This window comes from Osmerus eperlanus, chromosome 13 (genome assembly GCF_963692335.1).
Source record: "Osmerus eperlanus chromosome 13, fOsmEpe2.1, whole genome shotgun sequence".
Lineage (NCBI taxonomy): Eukaryota > Metazoa > Chordata > Actinopteri > Osmeriformes > Osmeridae > Osmerus > Osmerus eperlanus.
The window spans coordinates 207,381-232,316 of NC_085030.1; the positions used below are offsets into that span (position 1 = coordinate 207,381).

The following is a 24,936-nucleotide window of genomic DNA, read 5'->3' on the forward strand; positions in this document are numbered from 1 at the left end:
GTCTTTTAAAAATGTCTAGCGTGTTTGCTTCCCTAATATTTATGGGTAATTTGTTCCATAGTTTTGGGGCGTAATTGACAAAGGCCGCATCACCAATCTTCTTGTGACTGCTTCTGGTGACCTCTAATAGGCCTGCATTTGATGATCGCAGTGTTCTAGCTGGTGTGTAGTTTATAAGATAGTTAGCAATGTAGCTAGGTCCTTGTCCGTGTAGAGCTTTGTATGTGAGGAAAAGGACCTTAAAGTCAATTCTGAAGGTAACAGGGAGCCAGTGTAAAGTAGCTAGGACAGGACTAATGTGTTCTCCTTTTAGTTTTGGTAAATAATCTGGCTGCAGAATTTTGAATGAGCTGTAGTCTTGTTGCAGTCAACTATACTGTCTTTCAGAGAGCAACACTTATTTGAGTTTCAGTTTACGTTTAGTCATTTACGTTAAGTCAGTTTATATAAGTTTGCTTTAATAGCAAAGAAGCTATATGAATTGCCTACGCAGACCTGTGAATGAGTACTGTTAGCAACAGATGGCACCAGTGAGCCACATGTGGTGAAGAGAGGACTGGAGAACAAGCCTTGGTCAACACTACAGCCTGGCACCTGTCACCTATGTCGCAATGACTAGTTTGTACACACAAACTGATCTAAATAAATAATATGAATCCATATGTGTACAGAACATAGACTGAATGGTAGATTGGGTAGCCAACACAAACCTTACAAACCTTTTGTTCTAGCCCATGTTGTGTGTGCTTTTATCTGTTCATATGAATTGTTTTCTATTCCACTTTTTTATCAATGGGTGATCAATAATGTTATGAAAACATTTTGGGAAAAGCTTTCTATTTCATTTAAAATCCGATTAAAGTGAAAGAAATAGAGCTTCCGCAAATGAAACCTTGTCACGTCACAGCCCTTCCTCTGGCCTGCAGTTACGGCCCGCTCGTGCCCGCATGAGCTCGTTCTGGGAAAACTGAGCGCGAGCTCGAAGGCACAGAGACAGGCTGAGGAGAAGCTAACTAGTGACAAGAAGATGGCGGAGTGAGTGGGTTGCGCTTTGAAGGAAAGCTGCGACCCTTCAATTCGGTAAAATATTCTCTTGGAATTGGAGAATTGTATCGATATTGAATCCATCGTCGGAAATTTGCTATTAAAGATTCATATCGCCCCTCTCGTGGAGGTGGTTCGAAGAGATTATCGAGTGGGGCTTCGAGTGACTGGTGTCATTTTTCGTACCTCGACGCTAGCTAGCAGCAGCCTAGCTAGCCAGTTACTCGAGGCCACTGGATGATTGTCAACGTAATCCGGTCACATTTGGATTTCTGCTCAGAAGTACTGTTTTCATATCTTTCGTGGATAAGTTATTTCCACGAATATATGTTTACAAGCTAGCGAAGATATCGACAGCTGCCGAACAGCAAAATTGCATTCTAGACCCATTATCTACATTGTTTCAAGTGATCGCCCACGGCTAATCAGGACTCTATGTTCTGATAACGAGCTGCGAGAGAAGGGGAACCGACGGAGTAGTCCCACTGAATCCTGTTTAACCTGATCGGGTGGTGCTCGTGAGTGTGTGGATATGGCCAGCAGCAGCGGCTCGAAAGCCGAATTTATTGTCGGTGGAAAATACAAGCTTGTCAGAAAAATTGGATCCGGATCATTCGGAGACATCTATCTGGCAATAAACATCACAAATGGAGAGGTAAACTTCACATCGTTCATCGAATGTAGCGACAAATAGTGCTGAATTTGGTTAGCTAGTTAAAATAAATAAGTTCGCCAGATCAACTGGCCAACATCGGCCTGACTCGCCAAGACCTCCGTTTTGTTCATCCTGTAGGCATTTTTTTGTTGTTACCTGGCTAGTATGGTATTGAGTTTCATGCTATTTAGCCAGCCATCTCGTTGGCTGTTTGAACATACAACTTTACAATCCTTAAAAAATTACGTTTAATTTGTTCAGTACAGCCAGGGCTATTAACACTGGTGAGCTGCACTGACTACTTGCAGTTATGGAACTGGTGCAGTGTTATTTGCTTAGTCAGTGAGCTCGACATGAGTTATGAGACTAATCAATTTCTTTCCTTTTTTAACAGGAGGTAGCAGTCAAATTGGAATCACAGAAAGCCAGGCACCCACAGTTGTTATATGAAAGCAAACTGTATAAAATTTTACAAGGAGGAGTTGGAATCCCACACATAAGGTAAGAACATACATTTAAAGTTAAGATTCCATTCAGTATCCTTTTGTAATGTGATGCCTGCACTGTGACATTAAAACGTGTATTATTAGGGGGCCTACAATATCTTTTTTTTTTTTTTTTTAGTTTACACGAGCTTGTCAGGCTAGCTGGTATTAGCCATAATCTCATTGCTGTTCTATTCTCGGTGTTTTAATTGTAGGATTTTTGGAATCCTCTAATATATCCATGTAACATCATTTAGACGTGTAATCCTATTTATGTCGACGTTTTAACTTCGAAAATGTGAACTGGGTGTGTAGGATTGATTACACATTTATGAAAGTAGCTAGCTAACGGCGGTGGTTGGAAATGGCCGCTTGTCTTTTGTTGTGTTTGTTCCAACATGTCTTCCTTCTGTTAGAAAATGGCGGCTCAGCATTGGGGAAAACAACTCTTAGGGCCTAGTGGTTTTGTCTATCAAGGTGACTTCAGCGCTACAGTGCCACAGACTTTGAGCCAGAAACGATTACTTTTTTTTGATGCATTCAATTTTATTTAGTGACTGAACAGCTTGGTTAGTCCTTCGTTTTGAACATTGTCAGGCAGGTTCTGGCTGCTGGAAAAGGACAGCATCGTGTTAATGATACATGAGGCCGCCACCCCTCATGCTTCACTGCCTCTGATTGAGTTATACTGACCTTTGCTCTTATGGCAAAAGCATCTAATTATCTAAGAAGGAAGGCATGTTTTTGGTTACAGCACGCTTTGTGAAGAAAATCCTTCATTTGAAACACAGACTTGGGCCTACTGCCGAAGCTGTTCTCTTGAAAAATACCTAATTAAATGTTTTATTATTTGGACAAATGTCCATTTTTGGCCTAGTGATTATTATATATGTTTTCTCAGATGGTCACCAAATTGGAATTAAATTAGTCTTTGTCGGATAGTGGATTGTTTAGCTAGTGCAGGGGCCACATGGTGTGAATTTAAAATGTGAACAGACCTTGGAAGTGTGTGTACTATTTACATGTTTTTATGTATGCATAGGTGGTATGGCCAAGAGAAGGACTACAATGTCCTAGTGATGGACCTACTGGGGCCCAGTCTGGAGGACCTGTTCAACTTCTGCTCCCGCAGGTTCACTATGAAGACTGTCCTAATGCTGGCCGACCAGGTATGCACACCCATTGTCAAGACAGTTTCAAATAGTGAAAAATGTAATACGCAGATTAAGTCAAATAAGGCACATTGGTTGTTTGTTAATGTCAGAGGCCATTTGTCATGACAACTCCTGATATGTCAGCTGACCCCTGATCCAGTTCACTTTCAAACTTAATTGGCTTCAGGGTATACTTAACATGTAAAATACCAGGGAGTTAACCCTAGTCAAATAAAGCTATTTTTTTCTTGTCAGGACTTGACTGCTAACAGCTTTAATCTTGTATGGTCTTGAAAGCACACCCTATTACCTTACTGTTAAATATACCAGGTATAGGAGTCCGGACTTTAATCTCTTGCTCAACCTCTAGTTTCCAAAGTAACAGTCAGTTTAAAACATAACTACTCTACAGTTGAATGTTGGTGCTCAGCCAATTTTTTCAAACTGACATGCGAGAGGAAACTTTTGAGAGACAAACTCAAAGTTTTTATGGTGAATTGTTGCTACTCCACTGCACGGTACCATCTAGACGCCACTCATTCTGGTCCCAGGTGCTTGGATCGTCGTCTTCAACATGACACACAGCACTTACTGTATCCTTTAGTCTGCAGTCAGACAGGGAATGTCTGCGCCTCCTTAAGGCGTGGTTCTGCGGCCTGCCATTCAATCAAGTAGTCCAGTGAATGAAAAAGGAAAAAGTAGCACCCGCTTTTATAGACAGCTGCCGCAATAATAGTAGCTTGGCTATTTTAAAATGGCGGGTGTGTGCAGGATGCCCCAGGATGAGTGTAGTCAAGTCGGTACAATGCAGTGGAAAAGAACCACTACTTGCATGTGGACCTTCCTTTATTTCATCCCTTTGACTGTTCTGAAGCACACAGTTGGTTACACATGTGGTTTGCTATTGCAAATGTGTACCAAATGATTTGCGATGTTCACTGAATTTAAAGTGTGTTGGGATGAACATATTCTTCGAAAGGGTTGTGAGCAGTTTGAGGGTTTAAAAAAAAAAAAAACTTTCCACAAAAGACCACACATGGCATGTGGCCCCCTCACAGGCTTAATCTGACAAGGAGAGTTTTTTCCCTCAACAGATGATTAGCAGAATCGAGTATGTGCACACAAAGAACTTCATCCACAGAGATATCAAGCCAGACAACTTCTTGATGGGCATTGGGCGTCACTGTAACAAGGTAAGCCTCAGCTTCTCAAGCCCTGAACCTGCTCACTTTAACCTGCTGCTGCTTCCAATGAAATAGGTTTTGTTCATAACAAATGTACTGGTTTGGTTCGTAAAGGGATAATTCACTTCAAATGAATTAAATGGTGGAACCGTTTTGTTTGAAATGAGTTTAGTGGAATCCCTCAGACTATTCAAGTGACATGGCAGAGTTGCTTGTCTGCTATTTAACAGTGTGTTTATATTTGTTTAGCGGCTGTAAGGCACCATTCATTTTAAAGATATCGATTGAGTTGTAAGTGGACTACCCCTCAACAATTTGAGTGAACTATCCCTGTTTTGGTTAGTTATTAGTTTGGTAATTTGTTTACATTCTCATGATCATGGACAAGTAAGTAATAATAAAACATATCAAGGACTGTCACCTCCCCACCCCCAGTTCTAATACTGCAGTTATTCATTATTAACAAACCGCATTTCCTCTGAGTGGACATTGAATGTATCTGAGGGAATATAATTTATCGTGTAAGCCCGCCCTCCCTCGCAACCAGAGTGCTTTCCTCAACAACATGGCGGTTGTAAGGCAGTGGCACCTATAGAGATCAAATTGAACACGGTAGTTACTGAACAGTAACAGTCTTACGCATGGTTCTATTGTAGTTCTACTGCATTTCTGGGTCTGACAGCCATGCTCTGAATTACCACAGGCTTCTGCATGTTGTGTAACTCCAATTATTCTTTCCCCCCCCCCTCACAGAAAAAAAAAAACCCATCCTTAAGACGTTTTTAACTTTGGTGATTTTTTACTTTACATATTTAAACTGTATATCAAGTTGCCTGATTTTGTACTTTTGTTTTAAAATTGACTATCCTGAGCCCTTGCAGACAGGCAACATTTGGCAAAGTTAAAGCATGAACCGTGTATTGAACCTGATCAGGCCATAGTAACTGGCGGTCGTTAGTGTTCCATTCCATAGCTGATTGATTCATCAGCTGATCAGACCAGTCCAACCAGAACCAAGCAACACCTGTCTGGGTAAATTAGCCTCGACTGAAGCCTGTGTTCCCATTTTTGGCAGTGCTCTCTGGAATCAGTGTTTACCATTGTGTGTCTGTGTGAATGCCAGCCTCTCCAGCTTCTTTCTTTTGACATACACATGAAATTGTCCCTTTGTTTTATACTAAACTCCACCGCCTCCGTCGAGAGTGGCTGCACACCCCACCTGTAGGACGTCCAGCTCTGACTCGCACCCACACCTGAGAGGTCCTGGGCAGGCCAAGGTGGCAACTCTACCCCCTGGATGGAAGCCGAGCATAGCTGTTGGCTTAAGCATCTAGCCTAGCGGCTAGTTAGCGTTTGCATCATCACCTGGCCTAACGTTAGCATTAATGTGAGCATTAGCGTTATCCAACCCCACGCTGTCCTGTTGTCCAGGTCTACTGTCTCTTCTGCTTTGCTGCGCACATCACTTCCTGCCTTTTCTCTCAACGGTTCCGGAAGCCTAGCTGCCTCAAATCCCATACCAGTAGAACGCAAATGTTTCTGACCCTATCTTCTAATCTAGACCCACACTCCATTCAGACCAAACGCATTCAGCCAACATTGTTCGTGGTTAAATTCTGGATTTAGACATCCCTTCCCATCCACCTACACACCGCCAGTTTCCTGTCAGCTTGGCATCCCTGCAGACTAACTGCTTGTCCCATCGCTGTGTCCTTAGTTGCTTTCTACAACTTGCCTCCTTAGCAGGATCTGCTCTGACCACTATCTGGCCACACCTACAAGACCTTAAGCCTCAGACACTTTCTATACTGCTTTGGAAAAACTCTTACCCTAAATTGATCCTCTACTATTTCCTCCTTGATAAACCAAATCCACATAGGCCTCTCTGCCACAATCTTGTTTATGGTATTGTTACATGATACAAACACATTTTACACAGTAATTACTACAAAACCACCCTTGGAATGCCATTGTTTTATTAGAAATACTAGCCAGGTTCATTAGATCCTTGAAATGGGTGGGGGGAGGGGTGCAGGGTGGGCTTTTGGGTGGCTGCGTTTGTGTTGAAAGCTTCTCACGCCGCCTTGTTGTCAGGGCGCCATGTTAGAGCATGGCTTGTAGTGGCTAGCCGTCTACCTGCTTCCTCGTTTTAACACTAGTGGTGCCAGTCAGACAGCTGTAGCACGGTGATGGTATTTTTCCACTCCCGGACTGTTTTCCCAACCTAGCAAAGCTATCCTAGAAAACTGAGGCACAGCTAGCGTTAAATGTTGCAACATCACCAAGCCCACTGCAAAGTTAAGTAAAAAAACAAACACAAAATAGGCTTACAAATAATGTGTTTCAATAATAGAGTTCACAGAACACAGCAACGGCGGGTGTGGCAGTATCAGCCAACATTCTGTCTGTGTGACTGTCATTCAGCCAGTCATTCAGGCAGCGGGGCCTATGTATCTGGCAGGGGCTACTCCTCCCCCGCCCCCCTTCTTTGCCCTGTTGCAGCCCAGGCTGGCCTCTTAAGCCCCGGCTCTCTCCCAAACTTCAGCCCCAGGAGGAGTAACTTGAGCTAACGCTAGCCAGTTAGCAAAAGGAAGGAGGACAGCCATGGGTGCGCTCCTTCCCTTCTCCTCCTCCCCCCTCCCTCTTCCTCACCCCACCCTCTCCTCCTGGTCTTTTTCCGAGCCTTGGTGTTGCCTGTCTGCGCTGGCCGTGCGTTAGCGCGCGTACGTTCGTGGGGTTGGTTGTCAGCGTTCCTGTGCTGATGCAGTGCACCCTCTATTGTCTGTTCAGTGTTTAGAATCTCCCGTGGGGAAGAGGAAAAGAAGCTTGGCGCTTAGTTCTGCTCAGGACCCATCTTTCTCAGGATTAAACCAGGTCTGAACACCCATACAGCCGCCTACCGCTCCCCCTGCACCCCTGACTGTTGCCTATGATTCTGACACTGACTGGAGGGGTTTCTGTTCCACAGACGGTTTTATTTAGTTGGTTTCGCTACCAATTTTTTTTGTTAATCTTTACTTATTTATTTTTGTATGTCATTATTTTCGTCTACAATTCTTATATTGGCATTAAACCAGACACACATGCTAAACATCTCTAGAGATTATAATCTAATTCAGATGGCAGTGGTGTGTGTTTGTGGAGATGTTGGAAAGACTTGACTGACTGGGATGATATTTTCGGAACCTTTTCATTTCCACGATTTTCTTGTTTTCTACGTCTGGTTGCAGTTGGCTATCTGCCCAAGCAAACTTTTTTGGTTGCTGAGTCACATGACCATTGTTCTGTAGGAAACATCACAGGCCCCAAGGAGGGCAGGCCCAAAGTGTCACATGACAGCCCCTAGAGTAGGAAGTAAAACAGTAGCCATGATCTTGCCTCGGAAAGCATTTTGTCAACACCTCCATAATCAAAGGAAATGTCTCAAATGTCAGTTCTTTTGTTTTTCTATTTTCTACACCCCTCTCTCCCCCCTCTCCTCTTCTTTTTTCCCCTTCCTCTGCTCTTCCCCCCCCCCCCCCCCCCCAGTTGTTCCTCATCGACTTTGGTCTAGCCAAGAAGTACCGTGACAACCGAACACGACAACACATCCCCTACAGAGAAGACAAGAACCTGACTGGCACCGCTCGCTACGCCAGCATCAATGCACATCTGGGCATCGAGCAAAGGTAGACATCCAGGGGCCACACCTCGCCCTGCTAACCTGGGCCTACACCTCACTCCCCCAGCCCACCCACTCTCCCAGTAGCTCAGCCACTGACCATACCCGGTACATTCCTGCACCACTAGTAGGTTGGACAGTTGTATTTTTTCTTGGATGCAAATATGTTATGGTGTAAACTAGAATTTAGTGTTAACAGTGAAGACATGGAGAGACTGAAACATTGGAACACACTGAGGTTGTCGGGCTAGCCTGTAAAGCAGATCTTGATCACACAAACACCTTTTTATCAGCTAGAGATTAGAGTTCAGACATTAACTGGTTGGCAGGAAAGAGTATAAAACAGTCCCCTGTTAAAATACCCATCAAAAGCACAGTTCCCTTTTTACTCTTCTGGAAACTACGGTCTCAGATCTGACACGACTGGAAAGGTGAAGACATGTTTTCCAGCTGTTTGCCTGTTACCTAATCCAGCAATTGTAAGATCAGTGACGATCTGCAGTTCTCTCGGGGAGGTGGGGAGAGAGAAGGGAAAGACGGATGCATCATCTGAGGCCTCAGTCTGACTCCCTGCAGAAGCAAGCAATGTCCCAAGGGGGCGGAGCCTCATGGCAACAAGCTGATCTCATTGGTTCACTGTCACTAGCAGCTGTCTTTCTCATTGACCCAGAATCCAGTCACTGACTGACAGTGAAGTGTGCTCTCTCTCATGCTGTCACCCCCCCTCCCCTCTCTCTTTATTGATCTGTGATGACATATGTACTGACCGCTGTCCTCTCTTTCCCCAGTCGTCGGGATGATATGGAGTCGCTAGGCTACGTGCTGATGTATTTCAACAGAACCAGCCTGCCCTGGCAGGGTCTAAAGGTAGGCCAGGCAGGTACTCTAGGGCGCCACGTCCAGACATTTAAGAGCCTAACTTGCACCCCCTCCGAAAAGTATGGAACACTGTTAGCCGTTTGCAGAACGGACATAATTTGGGTACTTCATTTAAATGAAATTTTTGAAATTAAGTTGATTGTGAACAGAGCCTGTTATCAGCTAACACATACATGTAGGGTGTGAATTGGCCTTGTGGGGGTTGAGTTAAGCCTAAAGGGTAAACGAAGACACTATGTAACCAAAAACGTTCAAGGTGACACGCGTTTCATTTACCAAGTCACACTGCAAACAGCTAAACAAATGTGTGCGTATTCTTGCCTGCTAAACGAACCATACTAAAACGAACTACAGGCTTTCATAACTGAAACGACCCCCATTTGAACAACCCTCAGTTACACAATCGATACTTCTTACTGGCGTCACTAGTGAATGTATCGACCCAAGGTTAGAGCCCTTGAACTAGCCACCTAAGGTTAGATAGCTGCGCACCTAGCGACCCCCAGCCTAGCAGCTCTGCAGCGTAATGCTGCTTCATCCCCTAGCGCAGTCTCATCTCCTCATCCCCCACCGATCTTTGTGAGAGGGCTGGTCTTATTATAGCCTGGCAGGGTTATATAGGGAACGCCAGACGTCTTAATGTAATCGCGGGCCCTCCTTCACACCTCACCGTTACGACAGGGTTGAAACCTTAGTCGTCTGTTACATACCCTGCCAGCCAGAGAGCACAGCTCGTCAGTAGAACCAGCCAGGAGGAAGGATCAGGTAGTGGAATGATGATCAGCCCTGCAAGGTGTGCCCTGTGACTTAACACACGCATGTTTAGCTTTGTAAGAAGAGCATGGAACCTGATGGACCGGTTTGGATTGACGTCGGTTTGGAGCCGTGATAACAGTACAGAACACGGGCTCCCACGCCAAGACCGGCAGTAGTTATCCAATTAAACTTTCAATCCGCATGTGACTTGAGATGCGATTTCGATCGCCAAACATGACTCTTAACGGCGCCGCACGCGTGGGCAGAGAACATCCGTATGGAGCGTGTGCTGTGTGAGGCCGGCCGGCGTTGTGTTGTCCGCTTGCCCTGTGTGCCTGACAGCGTAGTGATAAGTCTGCGGTGCACAACATTTTCATTTCTCGTCCACATGTTCCACAGGCTGCCACAAAGAAACAGAAGTACGAGAAGATCAGTGAGAAGAAGATGTCCACGCCCGTGGAGGTCCTATGTAAGGTGAGGCGGCGACACCACCTCTTCACTGGCTACAGAGCCCCTCACGGTCCCCTGGAAGTGAGGAGCCTAGATGGGCAGAGTTTAGTGCCACAGCTTCCTGGCTAAGCAGTACTGACAGGCTACCCCTGGCCCTGCAGAGAAGGACTAACTAACCTTAGATTGGGACTAGGGCTAGAGTAAATGATCCCAGGGTTTAGTCATGGCTTAGTCAAGACCACCTGATCCTCCAGTCTGTCTGCCTAGCCTGCTTCTCTCAAGGTGCAGGCTATCTATAGAAGGCCTGTGACCACCAGGCTATATACAGCCCACACCAGGGAGGCTAAGTAGCCAATCAGAGACCTGGCTTGGCTTTTAGTGACGGGTGTCATGGTTATGTGTGACCTCTCTCCCCCCCCTCCTCCAGGGCTTCCCAGCAGAGTTTGCAATGTACCTGAACTACTGCCGTGGCCTGCGCTTCGAGGAGGCTCCAGACTACATGTACCTCCGCCAGCTTTTCCGCATCCTCTTCAGGTGCTCCTCACACACACACACACACACACATGGTCTCTCACACACACACACACACACACACACACACACAATCTCTCAGTGTCTCGCACTCCCTCTCACACACACACACAGCCTCTTACACACACACATTATCTCATCCACGCAGAAATTCAAAGGTTTATCCCAGGGAAGGAAGTGGCTGGATAAATAAACGAAGGAGGCTGAACTGAGCGTTGCTCTGTTTTTGTGTCTTTGTGTGTCCGCTGTGTGCGTGTAGGACCCTGAACCACCAGTACGACTACACGTTTGACTGGACGATGCTGAAGCAGAAAGCAGCCCAGCAGGCAGCCTCCTCGGGGGCCCAGGGGCCCCAGGCACCAACCCCCACAGGCAAGCAAACTGACAAACCCAAGACTAACATGAAAGGTTAGTAGCAAACAGCCAAGCGACGTTTTCAGCAAAAAAAAAAAGCAAAAGATGAAGACACCAATTGCTTTTGTTTTGTCATTCCTCCTCGACCCTCCCCACATCACCACCCCCCAGCCGTTAAAAAACAAACATGGATTTGAACATTTTTTCCCCTTATTATTTGTGCAAAAAAAAAAAACTGTTAGACGTGTTGGTGAGAAAAGCCGCCCCTCCACTCCCCTCCCCCCAAAACATGGATAATTACAATTTGGACAATTCAATTGGTCTGTCTTGCTAATGCAAAGACGTCCTTGGGAAATTTGCCTACTAACTTTGTACCCAACATGTGTGTATTCTTTTGTGGGACAAAGGGCTTTATGGGCTCGTCTGTGGATGTTGAACCAGCGTCGCTGCTCATTTCCCTCTTAAGAACCCTTCTCTCTCTATTAACCCCCTCCCTCTCCAAGCCCCAGGGCTGCAATCCACTCTTGCCTGATTCCTTTGACCAACCATTGTTTCTGGATCTTGCAGCTTTTTGTTGATCTGCTAAATGTTGAGAGAAGGGGGGGTTGGGTGTTGTGGGTGGGGGCGTAGGGGGTCTGTCTAGTCGAACTAACCATCTTCTCACTATACCTCATCTCATGTCTCTGTGGTCTGGTTTCTTCACCGTGATGTCATTCTGCTGTAACCCCCCCCCCCTCCTCCTCCCTCCTATCCCAGAGGGTCTTCTGGTTGCCAGGGGCGATGGCGGAGGCGTCCAGCCCGCTGGTATCCTGTCCTGAGGCGGGGCCAGGTCTGCCAGGTGATGACCAGGACTAGGATTAGGCCTGGGGATTATAACCCTGCTAGAATAATAATCTGGGGGGTGGGGGTAACCTGCCAATGACCCCTGACCCGTGTCAGGGGTCACTTCACACAGTGAAGTGAATGACTGAGTATTGGTATCTTGAGGAGCATCACAGGGATTACAGCCGGCATAATAATCTGGGGTCGGGTGAATGAGTGGAGACCAGCCTTATGGCCCATTATGGTGAGGAAGAAGAGGTCTTAAAGAGATCTGCTTCAGTGTGTAGGTAAGAAGTGTGGGGGGGGGGGGGCGTCTGGAGATGAAAGCCGCCTGGAGATAAAACTGACACCTGACTCAACAATCCCATGAAAGCTGCTGTCTTTGCTGGCTGCAGGTGGCTAGTGAGCTTCAGGTCTCCTACATAGCTATATAGCTTTCTGTCTTGATTGTTGTTTGATATGAGCATAGCATCAGGAGAGTCTCATACTCCTTTGAACTCTCCTCACTCTCCCTCACTTAGTCTTGCATCTCCCCCCCCCTCCCCTCCAATCCCCTTTTGTGCAGCCAGCCCCCTCCATGACTGTGCTGCTTAGTACAGCCAGGTTATATATAGGATTTGCTGATGACGTGGTTGGGCTCTAATCCTTTGTGTACACAGTTCTGTTACAGCCCTAAACTTCATAGTTAGCCATTCAGCTCTCCTCCAAACCCAGCCCTAGCCATTCAGCTCATGTCCTCTATCGGTCCTACCAAGCAACCGCCATTCATATTTTCTGCTCTCCACCTACCTTCTCTTTATCCCACACCTGAAAAGGCCTTAAATAGATCAATGATAATGAAGTTCTCACTTGCACGTAACCGTAGCCCACCCAACACGCTTTTTGGTGCGTATTTCCCCTGTCCTTGTCTTCAACACATTAAAAGAGCTATTTAGAAGTGTTGCAGAGGCAGTGATTTAATTCCTGTAGCCAGGCAGCGATAGTGTAGAGCTGGTTGGTCCAGCCAGGAATCTGTTCGGATCAGCCTTTTGCCCTGGCAAATTTGTCAGTATAAGCGCCTAACCACCATGGAGTCAGTATCAGACCCTGTTCTATGGAGTCAGTATTAGACTCCAGCCTTTATGGAGCCAATATCAGAGCCAGAGTCACTACCAGACCAGCCTGTAGCCTAAGATGTTGAACCAATCCCAGACCAAGCTAGACCAGACCAGTCTAGCCCCTCAGTCCTAGCCAAGCTAGGCCAGACCAGTCTAGCCCCTCAGTCCTAGCCAAGCTAGGCCAGGCTGCTTCTGAAGCAGCAGCAGTTTTGGTCTCCTAGCTACCAGGCTGGTTTGGCCTCTCCGTCAGGTTGTAACAATGAAGACATTGTTTACCAGAGTCTGCCTAGTCCGCCTCCTCCCAGCCCCTCTGGCGTCCCAAGGGCCCGCACTGCTCTGGAATGTATCTGGAGAGGCCTGCCCCTTCTCAGCCCCAGCCTCAGGCCTCCAGCACTCCCAACACCTTCTGTACACAGCCTACATCTGATGGCAGCTTGTGTTGCAGATCGCAGGTATTTAACAGAGAGATGACAGTCTTGTGTAAATGTCTGTTGCACTGTAAATGTCATAGGGGTGAGGCGGGGAAGCCAGCCTGCTAAAGGGTGTTGGCTATATCAGTCTGGTCCTATGAATAGCTTGTTGGCTATATCAGTCTGGTCCTATGAATAGCTTGTGTGAGAGCTAGTCATCCTCTGCCATAGACACACATCAGCAGCTCTTAGGACAGTGACAGACTAGCTATCAGCAGAGACTGACAGACTGGAGCTATCAAAGTCTTCCTGAAGTCTGCATTGGCTAGAAATAAAGATAGAGATTCTGTCGATGTTGCACACTTAACCCTTGTGCTGCCTTCGGGTCACATGACCCAAAGGTTCATAACGAACCATCGTTGTGTTTACCCAATTTTACCCAATACAAATACAAATAAAAATAATTTTCTTTTAACCGTCGCAATGTGGGGGGTCTGAGACAGCCCAACGGTTAAAAGAAATTGCTTTACTTTGTTTTTGTATGCGGTAAAGTTGTCGCAATACGACTGTGGGTCACAACGACTGATGGGTCAGAATGACCCGAAGATAACACAAGGGTTAAAACTGGTTTAAGTGCTTTTTCAGCGCCCCAGGCTGAAAGCCTTCAATCAGATGTCATGCTACTGCCTCATTTAGCCAGGGAGATGGGTGTGGCCAGGACCAAGCAGTGTGATAACCTACCCAGAGCGGTCTATCACGTAGGGCATCTGCCTCCGACGTGTCCTGTTTTGTCATTGGTGGGTTCTCGTGGTGTTTGTTTGGTTGGGCGGTGCCCTCCTCGGTGGTACTGTGGTGGTGTTGATCAGATCTGTTCAACGTAGTCCAGCACGGAAGCTTCCTGGTCTCCTTCACGAGTCAGGATCAGAAGGATTGGGACACACACTTGCCAGACCACTGTGTGTGTGTATATATTTGTTATGAGCAGACTCCACAGGTAGTACCAGTTGTTTGTTTATCCCAGGTAGTCACATTGGGCAACTCTCCAATAGGGTAGAGGAAAGACTGGATCCTGTTTCCCCGGGTTGTGCTTGAGCAGTCCAGGACAGTGTGTCTCTGAGGGCAATGGGAGTGGAGGTGCCTTCATGAATGATACATGCATCCTCTCCATCAGGCACATTCAGGCTGGCTTTTATTATGGAGTCTCCCTCTCTCAACATATCTCTCCTGCACCTCTCAACATATCTCTCCTGCACCTCTCAACATATCTCTCCTGCACCTCTCAACATATCTCTCCCCGCACCTCTCTTAACATCTCCCTCAACACCTCTCTCCTGCACCTCTCTTGGCATTTCTCTCCTGCACCTCTCTCAGCATCTCTTTCTGCATTTCTCCAACATCTCTCTCAGCGTCTCTCTCCTGCATCTCTCAGAATCTTTCTCTTTGCAACTCTCTCAGCACTTCTCCCCCTGCAGCACCAGCTCAACTGCAGAACAGACCACGGCTGAACCATGACAGGGCACTTTTTATTCCAGGGCTGGAGTTGTCGGGCTGTGTCCTGGCTGGCTGATAGGCTCTCATTCCTGCTGGCTAGAATTATGCTGTGTGTCTCGTAGTTTGACCCCTCTTCTATTTTTCTTTTTTTCTCTTCTCTTTGCCTCTCCTCTTCTCACTCTTGCTCCATCACTTCACTGTTTTCTACCTCCTTTTCTCTCCCATCTTCCTCCTGTATCTCTTTTTTACTCTGCAGGTTTCTGAGTAAGAAGCCAATGATGTGAAGCAGAGCAGTGTGGTCGTAGCAGGATATGCCTCCCAACCAATCACAACACCAACCCCGCCCACCTCGGCATCCAGGACACACCCACCAGAGCCTGTCAGCCGGTCGCCGTGGGCAACCCTTTCTCTCCTGATAAAGAACTTTTGTTCCATATACTATATATGTTATGGCTCTATATAGATACCATGCTCAGCATATATCTATATATTGGTATGTATATACTATATCTTCAACACACAGAAAGCAGGCTTGGTATGGAATCTGTAGCCTTCTCTATTGTCCTGTCCACCGAAGACGATTTTTGTCCTTTTTATTTTGTACCTTTTTTTTTTGTAAGAAATGGTTGGCTCACTGTTGATGTGATGGTGCACCATGCCAATGCTGTTCCTGGCCCACTGCTACCCTCCAGATGTCTAGCCCCCAACCGCTCACCCCTCTGGCAGCCTCCTCTCTCCATTTTCCCCTTCCTCACCACCCCTCACCCTACCCAGCCAGGCATGGCCCACACAGACTCTCCCTTCAGGACTCCTCAACCAACCAACCATCTTCTTCCTGATTCAACTCCTTGTTTATTTCTCCCTGCTCATTTTGAAGCGAAATGAAAGTTGTAAAGTGAAACTGTTCTACTTTTGTTGTTATGAATGAATCCTGGGGTAATACTAAGCAAATGTTGAATTCTTTTCGGGTTTTTTTTCCTTCCGTTTTTTTCATAAAAAGGTAATAAAGATTCTGCCTGCTGATATGTGCTAGAAGAGCTTCTAATGTCAAAATGAAAAAAACATTCTAGTGACTACTAGATTTCTCCTTAGGGCGCTGCATTAACTATATTGTACCTGGTATTCTGACGTCTCAAACAATGAATAAAAACCATAAACTCCGCACAAGCATATTCATTATCGTTTAGGCTAAACACTTAATTAAACCTCTGTAAATTGCTTGGGGGGGGGGGGGAAACAAAAAATCAATGCATCAATAATCTTAATTTTATTTAATTTCTCTATTGAGATGGTATTGAGGTCTGTTGAGAAAATGTAACCTGTTTTTTTTATTTTTTTATTATCGCTACAATGGCTTCTGTGTTTCTGAGACAGAGGAACATGTTCACTCCTCCCTCCAATCCCGGTTTCAATTTTATATACATATATACACGTTTTTTATCAGAACTTACTTTTTTTCAGTTTTATAGAGTTGTCTTTCCCTGTTATTGAATCGATGGTTTTGGGGACGGGTGTTCCGTTGTTGCTCCCTAGCCTATGGCTCTTACCCTATGCTCTGGGACTTTCTCTCCTTTTCGCTGGTACTCCTTCCCTCACCTTTCTCTCTTCCTCAACTTTTTTTATTGATAAGAAAGTTTTAGAATGGGAGTTCTTTTCTATCTGAGTCTTTTTCCAGCAAGGATGGTTTGAAGATTCTCTCAGCCTCTAGTCATTGCAGCTGCTCATCAGTACTGGCTGTCCCCCCTGACCCCAGGCCTAGTGCTAGAGTAAGGACTGCTGGGCTCTCTAAAAGTGTAATTTATTCCCATCTAGCATGTCAAGAATAAATGGAAATGACTTGTCAGAACATGTCCCAGTCTCTAATTTGAAGACTTATTCTAGAGGTCTGTCTTAAGGCCTAGTAGGTCTGATTTTTTTTGTACTTTACATTTGTTTCTCTTGGCAATCACGCTGACCAGTATGCTACCATACACAGCCCATGTCTGTGAGCAGGTATACCCGTTAACGCCTAAGACTTGGCCAGAATAGAAAGAGATTGATAAGATGTCTACTCTGGCCAAGGGCTTTACTTCTCTGGAGGTTTGGTCAGTGGAAGGGATCCAGAAGATGTTGCTGTAATCTAGAGACAGTTCCTGGGAAATGACAATGGTATTTTTGGGGTGGTGGTGGGTAGTTGTTAGGCGCTTGTGGTGGTGTTATGAAAACAAAATCTTCCAGGATTTATATCTGTAAATATTAAAATGGCTTCAAATGGTTCTTGTGGAAACTTTTAATTATCATAAAAATAAATCACCATACTCGAGTGTAATGTGATGAGTCTGGTTCAGAGAGGGAGGAGTCTGGGTTTTAGCTCCTCCATCCTTGACACAATAAACCCAAAGTGATGAAGCATATAGTTGGTCAGCTCAGTAGCTATGGAGTAGACGGGGGGCGGCAGAGTGACAGAAGGTCCCCCAAACCCCTATCCTGTCCCCCCTCCATGTGTGTTTATTGTTAGACCAGTGTCACTACATGGCTCTTTTCCTGAGGTGCTGTCCAAGTAGTAATGCCCACTTCCTAGCATTGTTTCACCATAGCCTGGCTTGTTTGGTTCATTTCTAGATGACGTGCATAGCTCCAAACACTGTTCTGCCCAGTGCAAAGCTCTGACACCAGGTTCTCCAGTTTACACAGACTATTATTTTAGTCATTAAGCAGATCTGGTGACAATAAATGGTTCAAATGTTTGTGTAAAAGCCAGTGATCCCTTTGTCCATGTCTGTTATATTTACTTCTTGACATTTGTGAATTTATCAGTATTTGAATGTACGAAAAGTTTTTTTGTTTTGACCTTTCCTGGCCTGTTTTGGGCTGGAATTTGGACCAAACCATGCTCTGCCAGGTTTAGTCTCGTTTGATTCTTTGGTTTGATTATTTGTAACGAGATGAACTCAGGTAGACCAGGAAACATCTGTCAGCAAAGTTACGCAGCTCTCAGACACACAAAACCCCAGATGGAACAAAGAAGTTGGAAACGCAGCCATCTTCAGACTGAGTTGTTGGTGGAACAGTCGCTTTGAACAAAAAGCTCACTGGACTGGATGTGAGTCTGGTCTATGAGGTTTTAATAGCACCCGTTCCACTCCTGACCTAAATCTATGCAAGTTAACAATGGAAACTGATGGAGGTCAAGTATTCGTTGTGTAGATAATCGGTTAATTTACTCAATTCCCAATCGGCCTGGAGTTGAATAAATTAACCTGCCTGGTTCTTTACTGTTTACAGAGCCCACACCCAGTGGAGTAGCCTACTGGCCTGGTCAGAGCAGAGAGGCAGCTGTATACATCAAGTGCTGATCTGGCTTCCCCCTCCTGTCGTCTCTTCCACTTCCGGTCTACCGCCAGTGCTCCAAACGTAGGCTAATCCCTATTCTGTTTAAGCTTTCTCGGGTCTTTTACTCTGTCCCCTCACTGCACTCGCAGCACACATGACATGCCAAAAAGCTATTATGTTGTTTCCCATCGTGTAGGCAGCAGGAGTGAGGAAATTAAGAATAGTTTGCCAGTAGGAGGGGTGGAAGGAGGGCATGGTCCGTTGCAGGGAGGTGTGGGGGGAGAGAAAGAGAGCGAGATGGTTGCCATTTACCGAGGCAGCAGGATTGGGGGATGGGCAATCCATTAAAACGATATGTCGACAGCAGAGCTGGTAGACTCATGACCGCCGCAGTCAGTATTGCCAGTATTCCCAGGCAATACTACTTTTTCGCAAACATTATGGCGTTTATTTCATTTTAAAAACTAAAGTAAACTAATGAAAACCACATTTTATCTAGTTACGAATCTAATTACATCTGCTGTGATAAATGAAAACATTCGACTTTTGAATGCGCTAGTTTGGTTCCCAAGACGTTGCGCCATTTGTGCGCATGTGCACGACTACCGTGGCAGTGCGCATGCACTGTATTGTAAATAGGCAGTTCAGGGGCATCGCTGGACCCTGCCTATAAATCTGCTGTGCCCAAGTAAAATCTCAAGTTTGAGTTTTAACAATTTACAAACATTATTAAACTAAAGAAAGTTTCAAAGTAATAGGCCTACCGATCATCTTATTTAGACGTAAACATATCAACATGAGTCCAAAATATTATATTAGCCAACATGAATTTATTTTCGCATAATTTGCCCTCAAATTATGCGAAAACAATTTTCTTCCCTGTTACATTGCATGAATATGATCCATAACTACACACAACATACAATAAACACAGTAGAACAATAGGTACCTTTATGATTTTATGCATCCACCATATTGTGTCTGACGATAACATTTGGCAATACTACTTTTACAGTGGTGATGGCACTTCTGGGTATAGTCTCGCTCTGTGAATGTGTAACGGTACCAGTTAAGTTAGCTCGTGGTTCAGTAGGTCTGCACATTTAACCCACGGCCAGTTATGGCTGCCTGCCATATAGGCTATCACTTCTCTACAATTTTGGTTTGCATTCATAAAGACGACATTAACGTACATTCTACGTTCCTGTCATACTGAAGTCGCCCCAATGTGGCGTTCGTGTGAAACGGCGCTACAGCATTGTGTCATACAGGATCAAACAGGAGAAGGGATCGTATGTCCATGCGTCAGCTGGTAGACAGGGACCACAATTGCAGCTTTATACTTCGGCTCACATGTACAAGCACGCAGGGATCTTCCAATAGCCCACAGAAGCTCCTGTGTCTGTAGCTCAAAGGTTATTCACTCTCTTTCACTGCCTCACATACAGTTAGCGTGTTCCAAAATTGATAATCTATCATGTTATCGAACCAGAAGTTCAAAACTGTGCTTTACCTGTATAGGCATATAAGTTACCTGCGTTTCTAAAGCTGTCTCACATATCCATTGTCATGTCATGAGCACAACTTAGTGTGTTAGTCACATACAATTATGTGTCGAATAACTATCATAAAGAGTGGCCACAATGTAAATGCTCTACATACTGGCCTCTCCAGAGTCCTCCATAACCATTGATTTAGATTGTCTTCTCATTACTACCATCTCCAGATCATCTTCTCTCTCATGTGTGTGTGTCTGTTTCCGACGTGTTGTGCATCAGCATTGTCTCTGTAGACCCCCCTCCTCTCTCCTGCAGGTGTTGTAATCATCCAGTGACCCAGGCAAGCATCACCTTACATCAGGTTGAAAGGGGTCGTGCTCACATACTATGTATCGCCCCCCTCATTTTACAACACTGCTATTATGAAATATGATTTGGGACACATGGAGTGCTACCCTCCTGAGGGATAAGATAGGAATGAATGGAAGGAAGAGAGAGAGAGGCTATAAAGGTAGTTTATCCATGACAGAATATTATATATTTTTCAAACTCGATAGTTCTGAATGTTCTCTTTGCTCTCTGTCTGTCTCTGTCTGTCTCTTTCTAAGGCTCCTCCTCTGTATTTAAGATTCCTGTGGTGAGGACTTGCTTGTGCATGTGGATGTACCTGGAGCGGAGAAGAGTAGTTGAGGCAGAGCTGGGGGATGTCTATTATTTTACATTTACATTTAGTCATTTAGCAGACGCTCTTATCCAGAGCGACTTACAGTAAGAACAGGGACATTCCCCCGAGGCAAGTAGGGTGAAGTACCTTGCCCAAGGACACAACGTCATTTTGGCAACCTTCATATTACTAGCCCCATTCCCTAACCGCTCAGCCACCTGACTCCTATTATAGATGAGCTAGTGTTCTTCTGGTAGGGCATCTCCGGTGGGCCACTCTAACAGTCACTTTCTGTTCCTGCGGAGACCGGCCACCTGGTGGTGACGCTGGCTGGACGGCTGGTGTGCTATAAACCCGTTACAGGGCACTAGCACACCGATACCCAACATGCACCTGCCAGACTGAGGCAGAGATCACAGAGAAACACGCCTTAGGGAGTGCTTATTGTGTGCATGTTGGAGTGTTCCTGTTTGTGTGTGTGTGTGTCTGTGTGTGAGAGTGAGTGTGTGAGAGTGAGTGGGTGATTGAGTGAGAAACTGTGGTTGTGTTCCTGGAACACAGTGAATCAGAGAGACACGGTATGCCAGGGCCGCACCCAAAGGTGTGTTAATCTTGGTTTATCAGCAGGTGTGGGGAAGTACTGTAAATCTTGTACTAGTAGGCCCAGCAGAGAGAGAGAGAGAGAGAATGAGTGAGTGCCACGTTTACATATGTGAAACTGTGAGATTACATGAGTGACAGAGAGTCATTGAATACATTCGAAAGAAAGTGAAAGAGTTTGTGTGTGCGTGTGTGTGTGCATACATGTTTGCATGCATGCCCCGCCCTTTTGTCTGCGTAACCTTTAAGAGTGGCATATGATATTTGTACCTTTACAAGTCATTACCTGTACTCGCCCCTCCTCCCCCCTCCTGGCCTCCGACCTTTTAATGAGTAAGAAGAGCAGGTTATGGAACCAGAAATACCCGTTCTGATACAAAAGATTCAAAAAGCATAACTTCCCTTGATATGTGTTCTGTACAGTTCCATTCTCAGTTCTGTTTCACATCCATAGAGTTGTTCTTAGCAAATAGATATCCAACCTGAAACTAACTTTACCTCAGTATGTGAATTTAGAAAAAAGGCTTTTTGGATATCTTGGTAGAGCCTGAGGCGTTTAGAATACCAAGTCACCTTCTTGACATCAGGGTGCTGTTTTCTGATGTTTTTGGAGAGAAAAACTACAAAACATATATATATGTCAGTATTAAAAAATAAAATGTATTACGAAATACAAAGTAATGTGAAACGGTGCCTGTTTTTCAGTGTAGTCATGCTTTATGAACCCCAGCGGAAAAATTAAAACCAAAATATAGTTTGTCGTTCGATCTGAGTGGTTTTGGGAGATGTCAACAATGCCACCAACATGATGGTTGTAAGGCGTGGTTGAACTGCATTCCTCATCGCCTCCCAGCCTTGATATATCCCAAGCTCCTGACCCCCCAGTTTGTGACCTGTCTCAGTCAGCATCTCGTACAGCCTCTAACCCCAAAATCTCCACCTAGTTCCTAATCATACATAGACGTATTCAGATGGTCGTTTGTATGAGTTTTACTTCCCTCTCTTTTCCAACACAAACATGATTATAGAATGCATTTAATCAGTGTTTGTGAATACCTCAATAACAATAGAGCTATGTAAAATATTTTATCATGTGGATCTATTATCCAAGATTGTAGAGACAGGGTTACTCGATAATTGCGGCCGATACCTGAGAAAACAATTAAACTAGCTCACCTGCGACCCCTGGTGGCCATCAATCTTCTGCACGTATGCTGTAGTTCTTTAGCCTGACGTTGTCATAGTCATAATTCAAGTCAGAATGAGTCTGATACCTCTCCGTTGGGCTGTGAGTATGGGGCGTGTTTCAACCGAACCCGGAAAAAAAGCCTCTTCGCTCAATTGGATAGACCTACAACCAATCAGAGCAACGTAGTATGTTGTTTGTTGAAAACGTTACGTTACTGTTGATCATCTGTCCATCATCGTATAAAGCCCGCCCTGACAATTTGATTGGTCCAAATAGCTCTTGTTCGAACATAACTTTCCCCAACCGAGCGACCCCAGACCCAACTTTCAGACCAAAACATTTTGTGGGCGGGGCTAAGTTCGGCTGGCACCCAGGCTAGTAGTTCTTATGAGAACACATAGAAGACGTTGTTTCCTCGTGTTTAGGCCATGAATGAGATGCTACATTTGCTTTCCATCAACACAGTTTCTCACAGTTCTGCAGTACTGATAAATTGCAAGGACAACACAACATGATTAATACATTTTATTTAAAGTTTAATAATATACAGAAATGAAGTGGTCTCCACCATAAACCCCATAAAAAATCTAACCCCTGAAGACAAAGTTCATTTTAACATGACAGAAAGTTAAACAGAAACAAACATGAAGCTTGACATGCAGCCAGTGTGGATTGGATATGGCTTCAGCACTGATGTACAGCAGAACTAATATTTCATCTTCATGGCTATTAGTAAGGAGTCAGGTGGCTAGTAATCAAATCAAAAATCAAATCAAATCAATCGGACTAGTAATCAGAAGGTTTCAGGTTCGATTCCCGGCCGTGCCAAATGACGTTGTGTCCTTGGACAAGGCACTTCACCCTACTTGCCTCGGGGAGAATGTCCCTGTACTTACTATAAGTAAGTAAATGACTAAATGTAAATGTAGTTGCCACATGCCAGCCAAGAACAAACATTCACAACACACAGGGGTGGTAATCTATCAACAGAGAACGCATTGGTCACCACGATGTTAAGCCCCACCCCCAAGAACAGTATTTCCAGGAATCCCCCTAGTGATTGGCCAAGGGATTCCTGGGAAAACTGGACCCCGGGAGCGAGGAGGGAGGAGATGAAGATCAGGAACAGTTGAGGATGAGAGGAAATGGTGGAGATATGAATGCTGGTGAGGACCAAATGAGGAGTTCATTTGCAGTCTTTTTTTGAAAACAGTGTCACAAAGGGCTTCAGAAATGCCCAAAGATCAGCACCGATAACCAACCTAAACCTTAACAGTGGAAAAAACGAATCAACCCTCAGAGAGGAAAAAAATTAAGAAACCTCAAAGGAGGTTTGGTGAAAAGAGTCGATCGGTGACGCAGAAATCTCTCTCCTTCCCGAGCTACAGTGCTTCATCTCAGACTCCCAACTGACCAGAGATGCAGCACTGCACCTAGGGCTGGAGGAACCACAGCCTACACCCTGACACTGGGCAAGAAGTTAAAGGCCTACCCTCCACCCCCCCACCCCTCACCTGGATGTGGGGGACTAGGGTCTACCGCCTTGAGGAGGGCATGGGACAGGAGGACCAGACTGCTCTCGTAGATCCTTCCAGATCCACACAGACTCCTGTACCTTACCTGTCTTCTCCTCTACCAGGAAGGAGAGAGAGAGACTAAGCTGTTGAACTCAGAATCTTGCTTTTCATCATCAATTGTTCCCCTCCACATCCTTTAGATTGACCCTTAGTGGACTCTGTCCACACACCTGAAAGAGAGAACAAGGGAGGATCATTGGAAGGATTGTGAGTATCACAGAATCACCGTCACGTTTCTGTACACACACACACACAAACATGCACAAAGACTATAAAAGATGTCTGTGTTGAGGTGTGTGGGAGCTGTAAATGTTATGTGGAAATGTGTTTGGGGTGGCAGTGTATACAGGAAATAGCTTTGACCCCTGCCTGTAAAACTGCACATCTAACTGCTGTGACTTCCTGTCCCTCTGCCCTCCACCCCGAACTCCAGCCCCTCATCCGCCTATCTCCCCCAGGACTCCACTCCTGCAAACCTACTCACATTCCTGTCTCTCTCTCTGTCTCTGTCTCTCTCTCTCTCTTTCTCTCTCTCTACAACAACAACAGACATTGATAGAACCACAGTCACTACAAACATGACACAACAACACAAATGATACACTGAAAGACATTAGACTCTATTGTCACCCTCTTTATAATATTTCTCTCTCTCTCTCTCTCTCTCTCTCTCTCTCTCTCTCTCTCTCTCTCTCTCTCTCTCTCTCTCTCTCTCTCTCTCTCTCTCTCTCTCTCTCTCTCTCTCTCTCTCTCTCTCTCTCTCTCTCTCTCTCTCTCTCTCTCTCTCTCTCTCTCTCTCTCACACACACACACACACACACACATACACACACACACAAACAACATGCAGCCAAATAGCCAAATCAAAAAACACAAACCACAGAGAGGCAGTGGAGAGAGAGAAACAGACAGGAGAGACAGACAGGCAGGAGAGAGTAGAGTCAGAAACAAACAAAAGAGAACCAGACAGAAAGAAAGGATAGATGACCAGGAGAGAGTAATGTGTGAAAGACAAATAGACAAGAGAAACAAGCAGCAAGGAGAGAGAGACAAGCAGGAGATAGCAGCACAACCTGCATCACGGTCCAATCCAAACCTTAGCCCTGCAGGACACCTGACCAC

The 24,936-nt window shown here is 45.4% G+C and overlaps 1 protein-coding gene across 8 annotated transcripts; it reads left to right on the top strand.

Annotated features, from left to right (window-relative positions):
* Window positions 1–965: 965 nt before the first annotated feature.
* On the top strand, window positions 966–16,133 carry csnk1a1 (casein kinase 1, alpha 1). Of its 8 annotated transcripts, none has more exons than XM_062476790.1 (12): window positions 966–1,699; window positions 2,094–2,200; window positions 3,227–3,353; window positions 4,433–4,531; window positions 7,313–7,396; window positions 8,051–8,190; window positions 8,972–9,050; window positions 10,209–10,292; window positions 10,696–10,802; window positions 11,059–11,207; window positions 11,910–11,991; window positions 15,230–16,133. In XM_062476790.1, exons 1-11 carry the CDS (start codon window positions 1,577–1,579, stop codon window positions 11,969–11,971), a joined length of 1,161 nt encoding a protein of 386 aa, XP_062332774.1. In that variant the 5' UTR covers window positions 966–1,576; the 3' UTR covers window positions 11,972–11,991; window positions 15,230–16,133. The 8 variants fall into 8 exon arrangements, with proteins under 8 accessions (XP_062332774.1, XP_062332776.1, XP_062332777.1 ...); XM_062476792.1 differs by having other exon boundaries at window positions 11,059–11,171; XM_062476791.1 differs by having other exon boundaries at window positions 969–1,699; window positions 10,218–10,292.
* The last annotated feature ends 8,803 nt before the right edge of the window (window positions 16,134–24,936 follow it).